The sequence below is a fragment of the Panthera uncia genome, unplaced genomic scaffold (genome assembly GCF_023721935.1).
Source record: "Panthera uncia isolate 11264 unplaced genomic scaffold, Puncia_PCG_1.0 HiC_scaffold_790, whole genome shotgun sequence".
NCBI classification, from domain to species: domain Eukaryota; kingdom Metazoa; phylum Chordata; class Mammalia; order Carnivora; family Felidae; genus Panthera; species Panthera uncia.
Window position 1 is genome coordinate 9411 of NW_026059969.1, and position 18045 is coordinate 27455.

At 48.3% G+C, this 18045-nt stretch overlaps 2 protein-coding genes across 2 annotated transcripts in view; both read right to left on the reverse strand.

Moving 5' to 3' along the window:
* LOC125918433 (exostosin-2-like) overlaps positions 1 to 6849 on the reverse strand; it is a 12564-nt gene extending 5715 nt beyond the window's left edge. The window contains exons 1-2 of the mRNA XM_049624437.1: positions 6834 to 6849; positions 6489 to 6709 (exon numbers count right to left, since the gene is read on the reverse strand). Coding sequence (XP_049480394.1) covers positions 6489 to 6709; positions 6834 to 6849 — 237 coding nt within the window. The remainder of the gene's footprint in view (positions 1 to 6488; positions 6710 to 6833) is intronic.
* A 7126-nt stretch (positions 6850 to 13975) lies between these two features.
* On the reverse strand, positions 13976 to 17980 carry LOC125918434 (1-aminocyclopropane-1-carboxylate synthase-like protein 1). Its single transcript, XM_049624438.1, has 5 exons — positions 16807 to 17980; positions 16556 to 16697; positions 14905 to 15047; positions 14637 to 14790; positions 13976 to 14501 (listed from the first exon to the last, which is right to left on the reverse strand). The coding sequence occupies exons 1-5, from the start codon at positions 16876 to 16878 to the stop codon at positions 14404 to 14406; spliced, it is 609 nt and encodes a 202-aa protein (XP_049480395.1). The 5' UTR covers positions 16879 to 17980; the 3' UTR covers positions 13976 to 14403.
* Between the last annotated feature and the right edge of the window lie 65 nt (positions 17981 to 18045).

Genomic DNA, 18045 nt, shown 5'->3' on the forward strand with positions numbered 1-18045 from the left:
TAAAATTTTTCAAGGAGTAACAGCAAACCTGAATATTTGTATAACATTAAAGAAATCAAATCAACGGTTTAAAAATCTTCCTAGAAAGCAAATCCTAGGCCCAGAAGATTTCCCAAGTTTTACTACACATTCAAGAAATAATTCCAATTTTACACAAATAAGTTCCAAGTTCAGAAAAAAGGTGAAACATTCCCCAGCTTATATTAGGAGACTAGTATAACCTTAATACCAAAATCTCACACAGGTGGATTTCAAAGTATGTCTGAGGGCTCCCCACAATCCTTTCAAAGGCTCTGAAGTGTTTTTATAATAATACTGGTAAGATTTTTCACTTTCATTTTTGAGGCCATGTGATCCATGGTATTGCAAAGACTGCAGAAATAGATATGAGAATCCAGCTGTCTTCTGATAAGTTTTTCCTAATATAATGAAAGATACCAACTCACAGATTCAAGATCTCAAGTCCAAGCAGAATATATACAAAGAAAACCCCACCTACATATGTCAAAGTAAAACTACTGAAAAGAAAGCCAAAGAAAAATGTTAAAAGCGGCCAGACGGGACAAAAATCTATCCAAGGTAGATTAAAAAGCTACACATTACAGGCAAAACTATAAAATATTTAGAACAGAGATCTCTATGGCTTCTGAGCATAGAATGATTTCTAAAACAAAATACAAAAAAGTGCAAACCATAAAAAGATAAAATGATAAATTCTGTGTCACAATTAAGAATTTTTGTTCATCGGGTTGCCTGGGTGGCTCAGTTGGTTAAGCGACCAAATCTTGGTTGCGGTTCGTGGGTACGAGCCCCATGTCAGGATCTGCACTAAAAGTGTGGAGCCTGCTTGGGATTCTCTCTCTCTCTTTCCCTCTCTCTCTCTGCCCTTCCCCTGCTCACTCTCTCTGTCTCCTCTCTCTCAATAAATAGTTTTTTTGTAAAAAAAGGACACCGTAAGTTAAAAGACAATCAATAAACTAGTAGATACCTGCAATACATATAACCAATAAAGACTAGCAATGAGAATAAAGAATGCCTACAAAACAATAAAAACAAAACAAACAAAAAATAGAAAACTGGACAAAAGACAAACAGGAATTTCACAGAAGGGGAAACAAAACCAGCACATCAACTTTTGAGAAACACGTTCAGTCTCATTAATCGGGGAAAGTACAACCACAATGAGACACCATCTACCCACAAGCGCAAGAAGTATAAGAATCAAACACACCACCCAGTGCTGGCAGGGACCTGGCACATCCTGGCAGGAATGTGAACAGGCTCCAGAGTCCCAGGTGGTCAGCATAAGGGCTGGAGAGAAGAGGAGCTAATGCTCCTACGTTAGAGTCCTAGGCATCACATTTTGCTTCTACTCGTCAGTTTGGTCCCTCTGCCCCCCGCCCCCCCAAAAAAAGAACCAGAGACAAGGATGGAGGTGCAGGTCGTTTACTTACTTGGAAGGTGACCTCAGAAAGCCAGAGCAGCTATCAAGAAGAGAGAGACAGGGAACCAGGGAAAGCCAGTAAGAGGTGCGTGATTTAAGCCGGTCACTGCGGTGGGCAACAGGGACTCTAGGAGGGCTGGAAAGCCTTTAAGAATCATGTGGACTACACCTTCTGTCCCTCAGAAGGATGAGAGCCCAAGGCATTTATCTCCCAACTGCACACTACTGTTTGAGGGTTGCCTGGCATTATTATCAGCTCATACTCTGTACTCAACAACCGCCAAAATATCTGGATACTATCCTTTCTTTGGTGTACGTCAGTCTGATACAGAGCTGCAGTTTCTTGAGGAAGGACTGGGTGAACCTCTGTCTGTATTTGCAGGGATGCTGCAAAGTCCTCTTCAGAGAGATCCAGCCTCCCTCTCAATACATAGGATATGGGTCTGAGCTCATGTCGGAAAACAGGATTTTTCCATTACAACAGCTGACACCAGGCTTCTATTTGCCCACTCTTGGGTTGTTGTTTTTTTCGGGGGTTTTTTTCTGGTAAAACAAGTCAAGCGATGCCCTAGTTGGCCGCCCATCTATACTGCCCTCAAGAATACCATACTCTAGGGGCGCCTGGGTGGCTCAGTCAGTTGAGCATCTGACTTCGGCTCAGGTCACAATCTCGTGGTTCACGAGTGGGCTCTGTGCTGACAGCTCAGAGCCTGGAGCCTACTTCACCTTCTGTGTCTCCCTGTCTGTCTGTCCCTCCCCACCTCGTACCCTGTCTCTCTCTCTCTCTCAAAAATAAATGAAAAGTTAAAAAAAATTAAAAAAAAAAAAAAAGAAGAAGACCATACTCTTTTAGCATCACAGAAGACACATAGGTTACGATTTGGGCCTTATATCCCACTAGGAGTATTGGTCTACCATGTCACGGATGGTTAGTGCCACCACCTCTGCTACTTCAGAATCCTATCATGCTCACAGATCCTCAGGAACCCAATTCCATGTCACACGTGCTGGAGTCAATTCTGGCCCGCAGGGGACAACCGACACCAAGCTTCTCAAAGATGCTGGCCTCCTCTGGGTGTCCACGTTACCAGACAGAAGGGAGTGAGCCCTCCTGGGAACACCAGCCTCAAGCAATAAATCAAGTGCAAATCTCCACTTCCCTATGCCCCTCATAACTTCCTCAACACCTGCCAAGACAGCTCTGGCGTCTCCACCTCCTTTACCATAGGCCAGGCCCTACCGGCACCACCGACATTTTGAGCCAGGTCATCCTTTCCTGCGGGGGAGGCAGAAACAACCCCCAGTTGTGACAACCCGCCACATATCCGGATTGCCAAACATCCCCCGGGGAGGCCAAGTCACCCCTAGCTGAGAACCGGTGGTACCGATCACTGTCACGTTCAAGTTTCAAGGAATCTGTCCAGCAGATTGGCTCCAGTTGCTCTTGCAAGATCATTAAATCCTGAATCCTGAGGGAACACTCCCAAAGCAGCACAGCCTGTCCCAAGCGGCTTCACAGGCCACCGCTAGCCCGCTCTTCACCTAGCGACCTCCAGACTCACTCCCACGCGTGCGCCCCCAGCTCCTGCTCCTGCCTGTGAGCCAGGTCCTGTAGCTCATTCAGTACAAAAGCTATTTCTCCACTAGCAGGGACTGTCCTTGCCCACTTGGGCAATGCTGAGATCTGGTGAAGGGGGAGGCAGATCTTGAGGAGGATATATACCATCCTGCAAGGCAATGGCCTTAAGCGAGGTCTTTGCAGAGTGTCCGAAAAGCAGTGGATCCTTCCGCTGGCCCAGGGGATCCAAGGAAACCTGGGGCTTCAAAGTTCTCAGCGCTTCGACCAAACATCTCCACCCTGGTCTCACTCGGTCTCGCTTTAGCAGCGGCTGCCTGCCAAGGCTGTGCATTCGGCCTCCCCTGCAGTTCTGCCGTGATGATGATGAAGCTCTGGGGCTGATTTTCAACAGCCTGCCCTCCAGCTGCAGGAGATGCCACCACAGAGCCTTCTGTCGCTCACGGTGTATCCTGAGTTGGTATCTGGCTGACGTGAGCCAGACCTTACCTCAAGGCTCCCGGGAAGAGGGCAAGAGACAGCCAACTCCGCTGGCCTTATCATTACCGTTGTCCACATACTGCTCAAGTGTTAGAGCCACTGTAGTAGCCACCGCTTCCCCTTCTACCTGAATCGCATCCCTCCCACCGCCGGCAAGTCATGTAACTGTGATGTCAGAGAGTACCAATGGTTCCCAACACCAGCAGAGGGGTCCTCGTTGCCATCTGAGGGTGAAGGATTCCAGTTTCACAATACTATTCTCATCAGGGCTGGCTTTCTAGAGCCACTTCTCGTACCATCTGTCTTCAGTTTATGTTCTGCCAAACTAAGAAAAAAAAAACTTGAAAGCAGGTAGCTGGCAGAAGGGGAGTCCACAGAGCCAGAGTGAGGGACAAAGGAGAGGAGTCGGGGAAGGACAGAAAGCCATCGGGGTTACCGCACTGAGCAGGGAAATGGGCTTCTGTCCTCTGCAGAAGGATCCATCTGCGGGACTATATGGAACACACCTCCGAACTGTCTCTTTAAAGGATCAGAAGCTATGGCATTTATCCACTGAAGCCCATCCCCCAGGGGCTGAGGGCTATTCCAAGATATAAACTCACATTTCCAAGGTATGCCCTGCACAGGCTAAGCGAGCTCCCACAAGTTTTTGCCAAACAGGTAAGAAATATGGTGAGTGCTTGAGGTAGAATAAAAACTATTTTAAAATGAGGGGGAAAGTCTTAAATGAAAAAGGAAAGGAAAGGATGAGAGATAGAGTGAAAAAGTCCCTTACTCAGTGGTGTTTCAGAAACAGAGAACCTTCTTGGTGAGCATCCACGCACCTTTTACTGACCTCATCACAGTATCTGCCACGTTATATAAAATATTTGCAAGTCTGGGGCAACTGGGTGGCTCAGTCGGTTAAGCATCCAACGTCGGCTCAGGTCACGATCTCACACTCCGTGAGTTCGAGCCCCGCATCGGGCTCTGTACTGACAGCTCAGAGCCTGGAGCCTGCTTCGGATTCTGTGCCCCCCTCTCTCTCTGCCCCTCCCCTTGCTCATGCTCTCTCTCTCAAAAATAAATAAACATTTAAAAAAATAAAAATAAATAAATATTTGCTAGTCTCTTCTACTGGTTGTCATGTTCTTGTAGTCAGTTTCCACACACTGAAGCTCAGAAAGATGTATTCCCCAAAACCATCATCCAAGAGAACAAGTAATCATCTTTCCATCCAAAGAGGACACTCACTACCACCACCATGTCCAAAGCTCCTGATGCTGAGCTTCTCTGAAGACAACAGACTGAAAGGAGGCTTCTGCTAAGTAATGTTCCATGTAATACCAGAACCCAGATGAAACAAGAATTTCATAACTAAGCCCTACAAACTTCATCTTCCTTAAAACATATCAAACCTGTCCCTGCAAAACACTGGAATCATCTGGCTAGCTGTCAAGCACTGAGTCACTGGAAAAATCTGTTAACTCCACTCTAATGTCAGGATGAGCTGCATTTTCTGTTCCTGGAATTATTTATTCCTAAAATTTGCCTGAAAAACCCTTTCCTTGGTGCTTCGGGCTATATCCAATCCACTTAGTCCAATGCTTTGAGTCACAATCTCTGGTCTTAACCTTTTTAGAAAAGGCCTCACAACTGAACTCCCAGGGCCACTGCTACACTGGAACTCAACCCAACAGTGCCTGAAAACAAAGGAACCAAATATTAGCAAAGGTAGGAAAATCTGCAATTCACTGCCTTACCTGATAGGGTCCTTTATAATTAAAGCTATATTATGGCTAGCCATCCCTAAAAATGGTGAAATTTTCAAGGGGGAATAAAAAGTGCTTCTTTGTGGGAATTATAATACAGTGCATATACTAACTAATGACTAAACTTTATTGAGGACTTACTACATGCTACAATCTGTTTTAAGCATTTTGTATTAATTTAATCTTTCTAACAGTGCCACCTGACAAGCTATTATTATCCTCATTTTACAGACAGGGAAAGTGCAACGGGAAGCATAAGTAACTTGCACAATGTCACAAAACTAGAAAATGCCAAGGCTAGGATTTGGAGGATGGGAGTCTGGCTCTCGAGCCTGAGCTCTCAAACCCCATGCCTCCCCTAATTACCTTTAACACCCTAGATTAGATCTTCCTTTTTCACTCAATTAGCAAAGCCAGCATAACTTGACGGACCCAAACCTATCCATACCCAGCATATGCAGCCAAAAGGCTTAAGTCAGCGGAAGTGAGAAATGCTGGAAACTGACTCATATACTACCGCGAATAGCCTGTGAGCCCTGAAATTTACAAACCAAGTCCAATGTAAGTCCTTAGAGCACTCAACTGACTTCCAAGAACTAAAATTGGCATGTTTCTATTTCAAGGAATCTTCAGACAAGGAGCAAGTCAAGGACGCTTCCAGATTAGCAACTCCCAGTAAATTACACCAAGCAATCATGTGAATCTCGAAACTGTACACATAGATCTGGTTCCCACCGCCAGTAGTAAACCTCCAAACGCCTCTGAGCTTCGAGCCGATGCCCAAACTCAGGGCATCTTTGGCCACCTTCCCCACCAGTCTTTCCGCGCACCGGAACCTGCCGGGATGCCACAGGCCACGGGAGAGCCCAGCGCTCCAGAAGGCGCCGCGTAGGGAAGCAGATCTCCGCAGCTTGCGGGACGGAGGTGGCAGCGGGATGGCAGAGGTCACCGCGCAGGATGGGCCCTCTCTTTTCGGGGTCCGGAAAGAGAGGAAAGGGGCCGGCGGGGCAGGCGTGGGCAAGGGAGACAGGTGGGCACCCAAGCGCGGGGCGGGCCAGGGGAGCGACGAGAAGGCGGTGCGGAAATCAAAGCGCTCCCACAGCTGGAGAAGTAGCGAGCGGCCCCGGCGGGGGTGGGGTCGCCTCTCACCGCCCTCAGGCCTCCGCGCGGCCCGCGGTTCCCGGCGGCCCGGCCCGACTCTGCCGCTGCCACCGAGGCCCTTCCGAGCCGCGCTTACCTCGGCCACGGTTGCTTCCCGCTCGGCCCCGCGCTCGGTCACCGGCGCATGCCGCGGGGCGCGGGCCACGGCCGCCCAGGAGGAATCGCGCCGAGTCGCCGGCCGCCACCGCCGGCGCCGGGTCTGCGCAAGCGAGCGGGGAGCGAGGCGCCAGCGACCGGGCTTGGTGACGCCTGACACAGAGCTCACTGCGCATGCGGGAGCGGCCGGGCCCGCGCCCCCTGCTGGACAGGAGGAGTCAGGGCACCGCTTAGGATGTCTCCCTGGCAGGCACGCGCAGCTCAGGCTCCATCCTGAAACTCTCACGCAAAGACCCGCAGGCTCATAGTCAAAGTAACTGCAGACCCAAGTAGCTACGCATCGTGCACTTACAAAACTGGCACAGATGTAAACGTTTTATTACAATCAGCACTGGCGAGCGTGCAGATTGCCGGAGGACAATTTGGCAGTATCCATCAAACGTGAAATGCCCGCAACCTTGCCCCTCCAATCCCTCTGTGTGGATTTTACCCCACAGGTATTCTCAACAACGTTTACCAGAATTACTCATTACAGCATTGTTCCTAAGAATACCTGAAAACCGGAAACCGGCAAAATAAACTACGAAAAAAGTTATGATTAGAATAGAATCATGTGAGAATGCGTATAGATGTCGGTATAGAAATAATCTCGAAGGTGTGTTAATATGAAAGCGTGCTCTAGAACGGTGAGCAAGTATGATCCCTTTTCTGTAAAATATATTTACATGCAAAAACAGGAGAGAGAAACTATACATGTAGATGTTCATATTCAAGCGTATGTATAATATTTTTTTTTGGAAGGAATCCAAGAAGCGATGAAGACTTTGGGGGGGGGGGGAGTAATTATGAAGGTAGAAATGGGGGAAAGAGATTGTTTTGTTTTCTGTATTATTTACATGATCTGGCCTTATACAGGCACAGTAAAACCCGTCATAAGGCATAAGTGGAGTCTAAAAAATTAAATCAAAATGCAGAGTGATGTTATTGAGAAGTTAATGAGATGACCCCATTGAGCTTGTGTAGTTTACAGGTAACTGGCGACAGAAGCCAAATCCATTTTAGGCCCAGCTATCCCTTAGCGCCACCTGGTGGACGTTGTCCCTTACAGCTTCAACATTCATGGGAATGTTTCCGAGTCCAGAGACTGGGGCTTCCCGCAGCAACAGTGATTCCGTGGATATTGTGAGTTAATGTCTGTTTGTCACAGATACAGGGAGACTGGGATGAGAATGTTCTGGAGATGGGAAACCCACATTTTCTTCTCCACATCCGAGAGAGTACTGCTCTGCTATCCAAGTCCACATCTTCCCCAAACCATAGGAAACTTAGCACAGGTACATACACCCCATTTGATAAGTGGAAAGATGGAAAATATTTTTTCTTCTTTGTCTTCCTCTGAATTAAATATATCTATAGTATATATGCTTTTCATTAATCATTATTCGTCCATTAAATGAGGACTTTCTGTGTTAAAGGCCTGTGTTAGGCTCAGCCTCTGAGGAACCTATCTTACTTTTTATAACCCTACACATGTACAGTGCCTGGAACACAGTAAGTGCTCAGTAAATACGAATAAAGGGTGCCCAAGAACTAGGTGGGCCTCAATAGAATAAGACAAGTATACAAGCAAGATTAGCCAAAACTGAGGGTGAAAAGTGGTGTGGGAGAATATACACCAAGTGTTACAGGGCTCAAAAGAGAAAGCAACCCATCCAGTTGCAAAGATCTGGGAAGCCTTCACCCAAGATGTAATATCTTTGCTGTGAATAGGGCGTTCCAGACAGAGAAAAAGTCATGAGCAAAAACCCAGATGAGAAGGAGGAGGTGTAAAAACGGGAGAAGCCATCAGAAAGACCAAGTGTTTTTTTAATCCAGTGTAACTGGAACGATGTGGCTGCATTTCTAGGGGTAGAAACCATGCCAGTGATTGGAGGTAGGAAAGCACAGAAGTTATGATATTAGAAGCCATGCTAAAGCAGCTAGGGATGATAGCAAAGAGTAGGGAATAAAACTATAAGCCAGACCTGAAGCCTCTGAGAAGGTAGAAAAGTGTTAGTGGTCAGCAGTTAAAAGAGGAGAGGCTATAGAAAGATGTTGCATTACTCACTTTGAAGGTACAGAAAGAAAAACAGAGACCGCACCGACCCCCACCTACCCAGAGAGTCAGGAAAAGCAAAGGTGGGAGTTAGAAAAGGGGTGGCTTTCAAGGAAAGTGGCATCATCAGGGGAAAGCAAGGCTACCCGCAGGAAGAATTGCCTGTGTGCAGCTGAGTCCCAGATTTACCACTTCCTTTAAATGACAGCAGTTTGCAAGAATGAAGAAAGGTGTCATCTCCAAGGAAAAAGACTCTGTGAAAGAATCGTTCTGTGGTATTTTATGTTGGCTCAGCTTAAACAACACCGGCAGGCAGCCTGGAGAACTAGAAAACACCTATTAAAACCACATCAGATACAACGAACACTCTGTCAGGTGGGTGGCTGGGCTCACGAAAATCGTAAAGAAAATATACAGGAGCCAGAAATGAAGCACAGTGAGAAAAATGAGTGTGAAAGCTACAAAGTTGGGTGTATAAGGTGGGGAGCTGATACCAAGAAGGCCATGTAAAGCTAGGACAGTGAGATGGCAGCCTGGAAAATTGACTCGGCATCAGTAACAACAAACCAAAAAACTGTCTTGTCCAGAGAGCGGAAAAAGAAGAGTCTCTGCCGAGAACGTTTAACACCAGGCTTCACAACGATGTGGGGTTTGAATTTATATTACCAGCATGGTCCAGAAAGCTCCAAGCCTAGAGAATAACATGACGTATCATCAACCCAGATTGGTAGCACCTGAAGAAGGAAATATAAATCCATGCCCAGCCCCTCTCCGACCCCCCGCCCAGAGGGTCATGCCTCCACACAGGCTGCCCAGGATGCTGACAGATAAAACCCAAACAAATGTTAAGTTCACAATCCAGAATGAGCACATGAACAATAAGCCCATCAGAGGAAAGGTGCCTGGGGCACCTGGGTGGCTCAGTTGCTTAAGTGTCCGACTCTTGATTTTGGTATCCAGGGAGAGAGCAGCTGAGAATTTTCCATTATTGGGTGGGGATGACTATCTGTAACGGATGGACAGTGAGACTAACAGCAGACTTCTCAACAAAAACAAACAGAAGTCATAAGATAATGGAAAAAAGGGCCAAAAGAAGCTAGCAGCCCATGTAAATTGTATACCTAGTAAAACCATCTTTGAAGAATACGAGACACAAATAGAAAGAGACAGACACAAATAGAAAGAATTTACCATCAGTGGACCCTTCCTAACGGAATTTCTGAAAGATGTATTTCAGGAAAAGGAATGTTAGAACCAGAAGAAAGTACTGAGATGAAGGACGGATGGCAAACAATGAAACTGATAAATTCATGGGTAAATCAAAACAAATACTGACTAAAGCAACAATAACAAACAGTAGCTGTATAAAACTATAAAAATAAAAATGACTGATTTGGAGATTAAAAACTAGATGTTTACCCCCGTGTTCACTGCAGCATTATTTACAGTAGCCAAGGTATGGAAACAACCTACTTGTCCATCAATAGATGAGTGCATAAAGAAAAGGGGATATATACACGTACAATGGAATATTATTCAGCCATAATAATGAATGAAATCTTGCCACGTGTGATACCATGGATGGACCTCAAGGGTATCGTGCTAAATAAGTCAGACAGAGAAAGACAAATACTGGGTGATCTCTCTTATTTGCAGAGTCTAAAAACAAAAACAAGGGGCGCCTCGGTAGCTCAGGCCGTTAAGCATCTGACTCTTGATTTTGGCTCAGGTCATGATCTCACAGTTACCGAGTTCAAGCACTGCGTTGGGCTCTGTGCTGATAGTGTGGAGCCTGCTTGGGATTCTCTCTCTCTCCCTCTCTCTCTGACCCTCCCTCGCTCATGCTTATTCTCTCTCTCAAAATAAATAAATAACCATTTTAAAAACTTTAAAGTAGAAGTTCTATTTTGCCTGGTCTTTGCCTAAACTGGGGTTGTCATGAGTCTCCAAAGCACAGTTTCTGGAGGAAGAAGGAACAAACAGACCACCTAGGCATTAACTAAAATACTAGTCAACAGTGTCACAGGAGATGAAAATAAAGGAGTAAGAGTTAAATGTAAAAGGGCGTTTCCATGCTTAGGAGAAGGGTAAAGAAAATACTAAAAGTATGAATGTTGGGGCGCTTGGCTGGCTCAGTGGGTTAAGCATCTAACTCTTGATTTTGGCTCCGGTCACGATCCCAAGGTTCTTATGTTCCAGCCCCGCATCAGGCTCTGCACTGACAATGTGGACCCTGCTTAGGATTCTCTCTCTCTCCCCCTCTCTCTGCCCCTCCCCTGTGTGCATGCACTCTCTAAAATAAACTTTTAAAATAAATAAATAATGGAAGTATGAATGTGAATAATTTCAGAGTATCTGGCAAAGTGCTTGCTTGGATAACAAACCCCTACACATTTGAAGCCTGACAAACATCTTTCTTATTTACTTAATTTTTTTAACATGTATTTATTTTTGAGAGACAGAGACAAAGCATGAGCGGTGGAGGCAGAAAGATAGAAGGAGAGAGAATCTGAAGCAGGCTCCAGGCTCTGAGCTATCAACACAGAGCCTGATGTGGGGCTCGAACCCATAAACTGTGAGATCATAACCTGAGCCGAAGTCGGATGCTCAACCGACTAAGCCACCCAGGCACCCCTTATTTATTTTTAATGTTTGTTTGTTTTTGAAAGAGAGAGAGCAAGCAGGGAAGGGGCAGAGAGAGAGAAGGGGCCAGAGGATCTGAAGCAGGCTCCATACTGTCAGTGCAGAGCCCAACATGAGGCACGAATCCACAAACCAGGAGATCACGACCTGAGCTGAAGTCGAACACTCAACCGACTGAGCCACCCAGGCGCCCCACAAATATCTTTTTTAAATAAATGAGCGAATAAATGACTGAAACAAAGCAAAAAGGAGGCACCAGAAAACATACTCTCCTCTCTGTCTCTGGAAGCACTTGGTGAGGGGGTGACATGTGGAGCTTCTGGGGCCATATTGAGACCGTGAGGAAGGAAGCCCGAATGGGAAACATCAATGTGTTAGGAGAGCAGGGTGGGCAGATGAACAGAACCTGGGCTCCGAGCACCACATTCCCCTGGAATACGGGTGACTGAGGGAAGGCCAGTTGGCCTCCTGGAACAGGAGAGACATGAATGCTGAGGAAGAAAGGGTATCTATCCTTCAAACACCCTGTAGGCATCTGCTACAAGGAGCACGGCGCTTGGAGCTGTCTGGAAGCCATCTTGCCACCACCTAAATGGAGCATGTCTGAAATGAGGCTACATAGAGGATACGGGAGCGAGCACGAAATCTGATGGCATCATTTGAACTCCTGGCTAGAGTCATGCCTGAAACGTCTGCCCTTCCCCTTCCTAGTAAATTCAATAAACCCTCTACCCTTCTGTTTAAATATGAGCTGTGTTCACCATTTTTATAAACAAGTCTTAAGTAAGAGAATAACTTAGAAATTCTCATCGATTGAGAAAAGGAAATATATTATTTCCCTATGAAAAACCTTTCGCCCTGTAACTGCCAACAGTAGAGGGTTCTCCCAAAGACTCACAGAAATCCAATCACTTGGTGCCCAAACCTGGGCCTGCATCTCAGGGTTGTGGGGGAAAATGGCTTGAGCTCAGAAAATACATGGTGGATGTTGTTCACCTATCATGTGCCCTCTGTCTTGCCCTTCCCTGAGAGAGAGGCTTGATGCAGGTAACTATTTTGGGAAGTAATCTTAAGGGAATAGTGAAATCGGAATGAGTCCAGCAGAAAAGAGAAAGCCCATCCAGGGGTGTGTTACAGAGCAGGCTACTGTCGTGGGCACCCGGGGCTCACTCCCAGCAGGACTCTTGAAGAAGCCACGCAGAACGTCTGAACTGTCTACTGCAGGGAGGGATATTTATCCACTGATTCCTGCCCCAGCCCCCATTGCTCAAGGATCATCCCAGAAGTGTGAACTCCCTCAGACCTCCCAGCGTACATGTGCCCCAAGTGGCTGTGCCAGAAGGCTGTGCCAGAAAGTGACATTTGGGGCAGCTGAGGTGCCCTTGGGCTAAGCGCACACACGGCTGGCTGGCTGCAGTAAAGAGCAAAGCAGAAAGGTGACTAGGGAGGACATGAGATGGGGGTAGAATATGCCGGACCCACACTTCACAAAGAGATACACGTGGAGCACAGCCCATCAGCACAGCACAGGCCAGCTGGGATTGTAGGCCCCTCTTCTGCCTACTGAAACATTCAGGCCAATTCCCGGTTCAGTCCGCCTCTGCTGGGAAGCCACCTTAGATTCCCTCTGAAGAAGGAGTTGTCATTCTTCTGAGATTTCTAAACTGGAATGTATCACCTGGATCCTTCCCTGGGGGACCCTAAGCAATGGCAAGCATCACAACGGAGGCTTTTGAAGGGGATGCAAAGGGCTCTCCATGTGGCCATTCTCATTCTGATCCTCTGTAAACCTGAAGGCTTTCCAGTGACTCAGCAAATCCTAGTACCAATGTTTCCTAGAAGTGGGAATAAACAGGAGCAATACTTAGCCAAAGACACTGAAGAATAATTAAAGGGGGCGACAATGACAACACAAAGCCTGATTCTCAAGCCTGGAGAGAGTCAGAGCATCTTGCTGGAACCTGGTGTGACAGAGTAAAAACAGCACAGGACTTTCAACCAAACCAATCCGACTTTTTGAATCCCGGCTCTGATACTTTTTAGTTACGTGACGTTGGGAACATCATTCCATATCTTTGAGACTCCATTTCCTCATCTCTAAAATGGGGGATAATAACATTAGCTTGTTGTTAAAGTAAGAAATAGCGCATAGAAACTGCCAGCACAGTATCTGGCACATGGAACATATTCAAGAAAAGACAGGGAGAAGAAATGAATAAATGAAAGGCAGAAAGATAGAGGACAACAAATCCTAAACTGAGCACCACGGTTTACAGAAATGAAACACTGATCGCACTGACATTCTCTTAAAACAGAAACAAGGAAAGAGACAGCTTTTCTTATCAGGAGCGTAGACACCAGAGAAGGGTCCTCAGCACAAAGCTTTAAGATCAGTTCAGAAAGCTCATCTGCGCCCTGGACTAAAGCACCCCTGGAGATGGGGTGAGTGGTTCTTTGCATGCGTAGGGTGGAAAGCCTTGGTTCAAGGTCTAGCCCGTATCCCCCCCCCCAGTCATGGCTAGATCACTCAGGTTTGAGATCATCAGTGAGGGCAGCTCCCTGCCAGGAAGGAGGAGGGAGAGAAGTTCTTCCTGATCACCAGCACAGGGTCCTCTTCACCACGGCCCAAGCAGAGGCCCGTCCCAGGTCCCAGGTGTACTGTGGGCCCACACATCCTAACGTGGGGAGAACAATCTGAACATACAGAATTAATTCCTTTCACCTAGCAGTTCGGGGATTATCACTCTTGTTTATTTCGGGGGGCATATTCTCTCTCATATGTGTTGCTCCTCTAACTTGTTTCCCTGGCAACAAAGAAGAAGGAAGAAAGGTACGCATTGTTTTGTTCTCACATCCTGGGAGGGGTGGGTCCTAAGGGCTGTGGTTAGCAGCAGTCGCGACTCCTCCATTCAGCAAATTACAGCCGAGGCTTCTAGTTTCTCCCAGTCTTGTTTAATAGAGGGGGTGGGGCTGAGTCAAAGCACCCCTGGAGGAGTCTCACCGCCACTGAGAGAGGCAAGCAATGGTTCTTCTTCAGGGCCAAGGCCAAGTCAGGTACCCTCCTGGCAAACGGCTCGCCCCCGCCAGTCTTCACAGCCCCAAATGGGTCAGATTGGTGGCGACTGCCAGGTTCTGCGGTCACCAGGCAACGACCAGCTCACCTGCGCTGGTTCCCTGACTCCTGGCTCTGACAGGAAGCGGGGTCATCTGGCACCTGGGATTTGGCCTCCAGCACCTGCCGGACCCTCTGCATCCCTGGGAAGAAGGGACAGCTGCATTGGCACCGATAGCTGGGCGGCAGGATGCACGAGCTAAGGCTGCTGGAGCCACAGCGGGGACTGGAGGAGGGAAGGCAGACCGAAGGGTGTGTGAGGAAGTGAGATCGCTTACCCAGGCAAAGCCGGTGGGCCTTGTCCGAGAAGACCAAGCGGAACCAGCCAGGCTCTTTACACTGGAAGGCTTTGCCACAGGACAGCAGTACCTTGTTGTCCAAAAAGCGGCGCCAAAGCAGCATTTCCTCCTTAAAGGTGGCCTCGGGCAGGTACTGGGAGGGGGGGAGGGGCTCAGGATGCAAATGAGACAGCCCTGCCCCTCAGCTGCTGGAGGGAGGCTTAAACTCCCTCCCAGCCTGCAGCACCAGCCCCGCCACCTGCATTACCTTCCTCAGGTCAACCCAGATGAAGAAGCCTGCCCCACGGCTGAGGAAGGGGATCCCCAGGTCCCGGAGCTCTCCTGAGACATAGGTGTAGGCAGCCTTGAGCCGGGCATGGTTCTCAGGTAGGTACACATGGTTGATCCAGTCTGGGTACAAAGAGAGGCCAAAACACAAAACTCTCATCAATCCTTCACTCTGTCCCAGGAGTGTAAACACTGACAACAAAAAGGCCAGGACCCTTCCTCCAGCTGGATGATGGGGGCGATGGAAATATTCAATATCCAGTACAAAGCACCTGAAATCCAGATACCTGGCCTGACAGCTCCCTGTCCCGCAGACACAAAGTCCCTCAGGATGTGGATCCTACCGGAGGGGTGGCCCACTCACAGAGCAATGCTTCCGACTCACAGAGGCTGAGGTTCAGGTCCCAGCCTGTCGGCTGACAACTTGTGGGGCCTTGGGCAACTTCACCCCCCCCCCCCCATTCTCACCTTTTTTTATTAACTTTCCGTGGTGTCCAGTTTGATGAGTTTTAACACATGTGCAGATTTGTGTAAACCCCCCCACCCCCCCACAAGCAGGACACCAACAGTTCCCTCGCCCCACAGAACACCCTCATGCCGTTTGTAGCCCCGCCTCCCCCATGGCCCCACAACCACTGGCCTGTTCTCCGTCACTCTACTTTTGCCTTTTCCAGAACGGCACATAAGTAGAATTACACATCACGTCATCTTTTGAGACTGGCCTCTTTCCCTCAGCACAATGCCTTTGAGCTCAGCCTGCGTTGCCTTGGATTTTATGCCAGAGTTGTATTCCATTGTGCGGATGGGCCACAGTCTGTTCCCCTGTTCATGCCCACAAGGACGTTGCGGGGAGCGGGTTCCAGCGTGGAGTAATTGTGGACAAAGCAGCTATAAATATTCACGTAGTGGGTTTTGGGTGACCGTAAGGGTAAAGAGCTAGGGGAGGGATCGCTGGGCCATTTGGTAAGTTTGGTAAGCGTGTGTTTAACTTCGTAAGCAACTGCCAATTGCTTTGCAAAGTGGCCGCGCCTTCCTGCATTCCCAGGGTGGCCCGTGAGAGTTCCAGCTGCTGCACACCCTCGCAGACACTTGATGGTGTCGCTATTTTTTTTTTAATTATAGCTGCTACAGCAGGTGTATGGTATCTGGTCCTCCTGTCCTCATCTACAAAATACCAGGGAAAATACAGGAATATCTGCTCCTGGATTCAGGGGAGGGACAAATGAACTGGTGCACTGAGAACCTCTAGCAGGGCTCAATAAACGGTGGCAATTACAGACCACCTTTGCTGTCTACACTGAGATGCTCACAGAGAGAGACTTGCCTTAGAACCATTTTCCCTCCGTAGCTTCTACTTTTTCTAAGTGCTCACAGCTAATAGCAATGGGTTCACACTGACCAAGCGCCTCTTTACGCCAGGTGCTATCGCTAATTCACAAGTCACGCTAACTGAGGTTTGGGGAGGCGAAGGAAGGTGCCACACAGCCAGGGAGTGCCCGAGTCAGGTCACTGGGACTCCCAAACGCCACCCTGAATTCTTTTCATGAGAGAAGCACCCATGATGCCTGGCCAGTCCCCGATGGACTACAACCTTCCCCCCAGTTCTCAAGTGACCGGGCCCAGGCAGTCACCACGGTCCCGGAGCAGCTGTGCCATCTGGTACTGGACCAAGCCACTGAGGCCGTGATAGCGGCAGAGGGAAGCCACCGCAGTGGCCACATCCCGGTTCTCTGTGTACAGCGTGCCAAAGCGGAGCCCAGACATCCCGAAGTCCTGCAGGAGAAAGGCACCCGGTGGCCATCCCGCCACACAGGAAGCTGGTTCCACCCACCTCTCTGCCCTCTCACCTCCCCGACACCCCCGAGGCCATACAGGAACCTACCTTGCTGGTCGCCCACATTACATGGGTCCTCTGGGGGTCAGGCAACCTGCAGAGAGCACAGTGTGGGAACATGGGAACACAGATCCACCACAAAGGCTCATACACGTTCGGCTGAACAAATGAGATGGGTGGACGAATTTGGTTCCGGTTCTTCTGTGAAGCTCCGGTTTCATCTCTTGAATCAGCAATTCCTACACATCCTTTAGAGCAAGAGTCCAGACATAGCCTGCAGGCTAAACCCAGCCCACTGCCTGTTTCCGTAAATAAAGCTTTACTGGAACACAGCCATGCTTCTTCGTGTGCATACCGTCGATGATTGCATTCATGCTGTATGGCAGTTGAGGGAGAGACCGTATGGCCTATAAAGCCTTAAATATTTGCCATCTGATCCAAAAAACATTTGCCAATCCCTGATCTGGAGCATAGCTCGAGTTCTACTTCCTCAAACACACTTCTCTGACCACCTCCCCGTAGACGGGGCCAATGGAGGACCCTAAGTAGATCCCCTCACAGCTCCCCAGACTTCTCCTTCTTAGCACTTCTCACGGCCACAATCAAAGCACTGTGTATTTAGCTGCTAACGTTTTCCTGGCTAGAAATAGAAGTTCCACCCAAGAGGGGCCTATGCCTTTCCTGCTCACTGTTGTATCCCAGCGCCTGGCACAATGACTGGCACAGAGTAGATGGCAAGTCACTGTTTCTCTGTGTCTCACTTTCCTAACCCATAAACAAACAGAAGCGACAACTGTCTACCTGGCCTGAGGACTAGCCGAGAGAACCAATGGAAAGGACTTCACAGGGTCAACAGGTCTGAACAAATATCAGGAACTGTTAGAATCTCTGAATGTTGGATTTGCAGACTTTACAGATGATCTGGTCTAAGAGTCTCCAAAGCTGTTTTAGCCACAAATGTTTGGCTTATACCAAATCCAATGAAAGAGCCCAAACAGCTGGAAGTGCTTGGCACGTGCCTGGGGCTGCAGAAGGATTTGCTGAGTGACCAACGGAGTGAGTGAATGCGTGAGTGAGGGAGTAAGTGAATGAGTGAGTGAATGAGTGAGGGAGTGAATGAGTGAGGAAGTGAACGAGTGAGTCAGTGAACGAGTGAGGGAGGGAACAAACAACTGAGTGAGGGAGGGAGTGAGTGGAGTGAGGGAGGAAGTGAATGAGGGAGGAAGTGAATGAGGGAGGAAGTGAATGAGGGAGTGAGTGAATGAGGGAGTGAGTGAATGAGGGAGT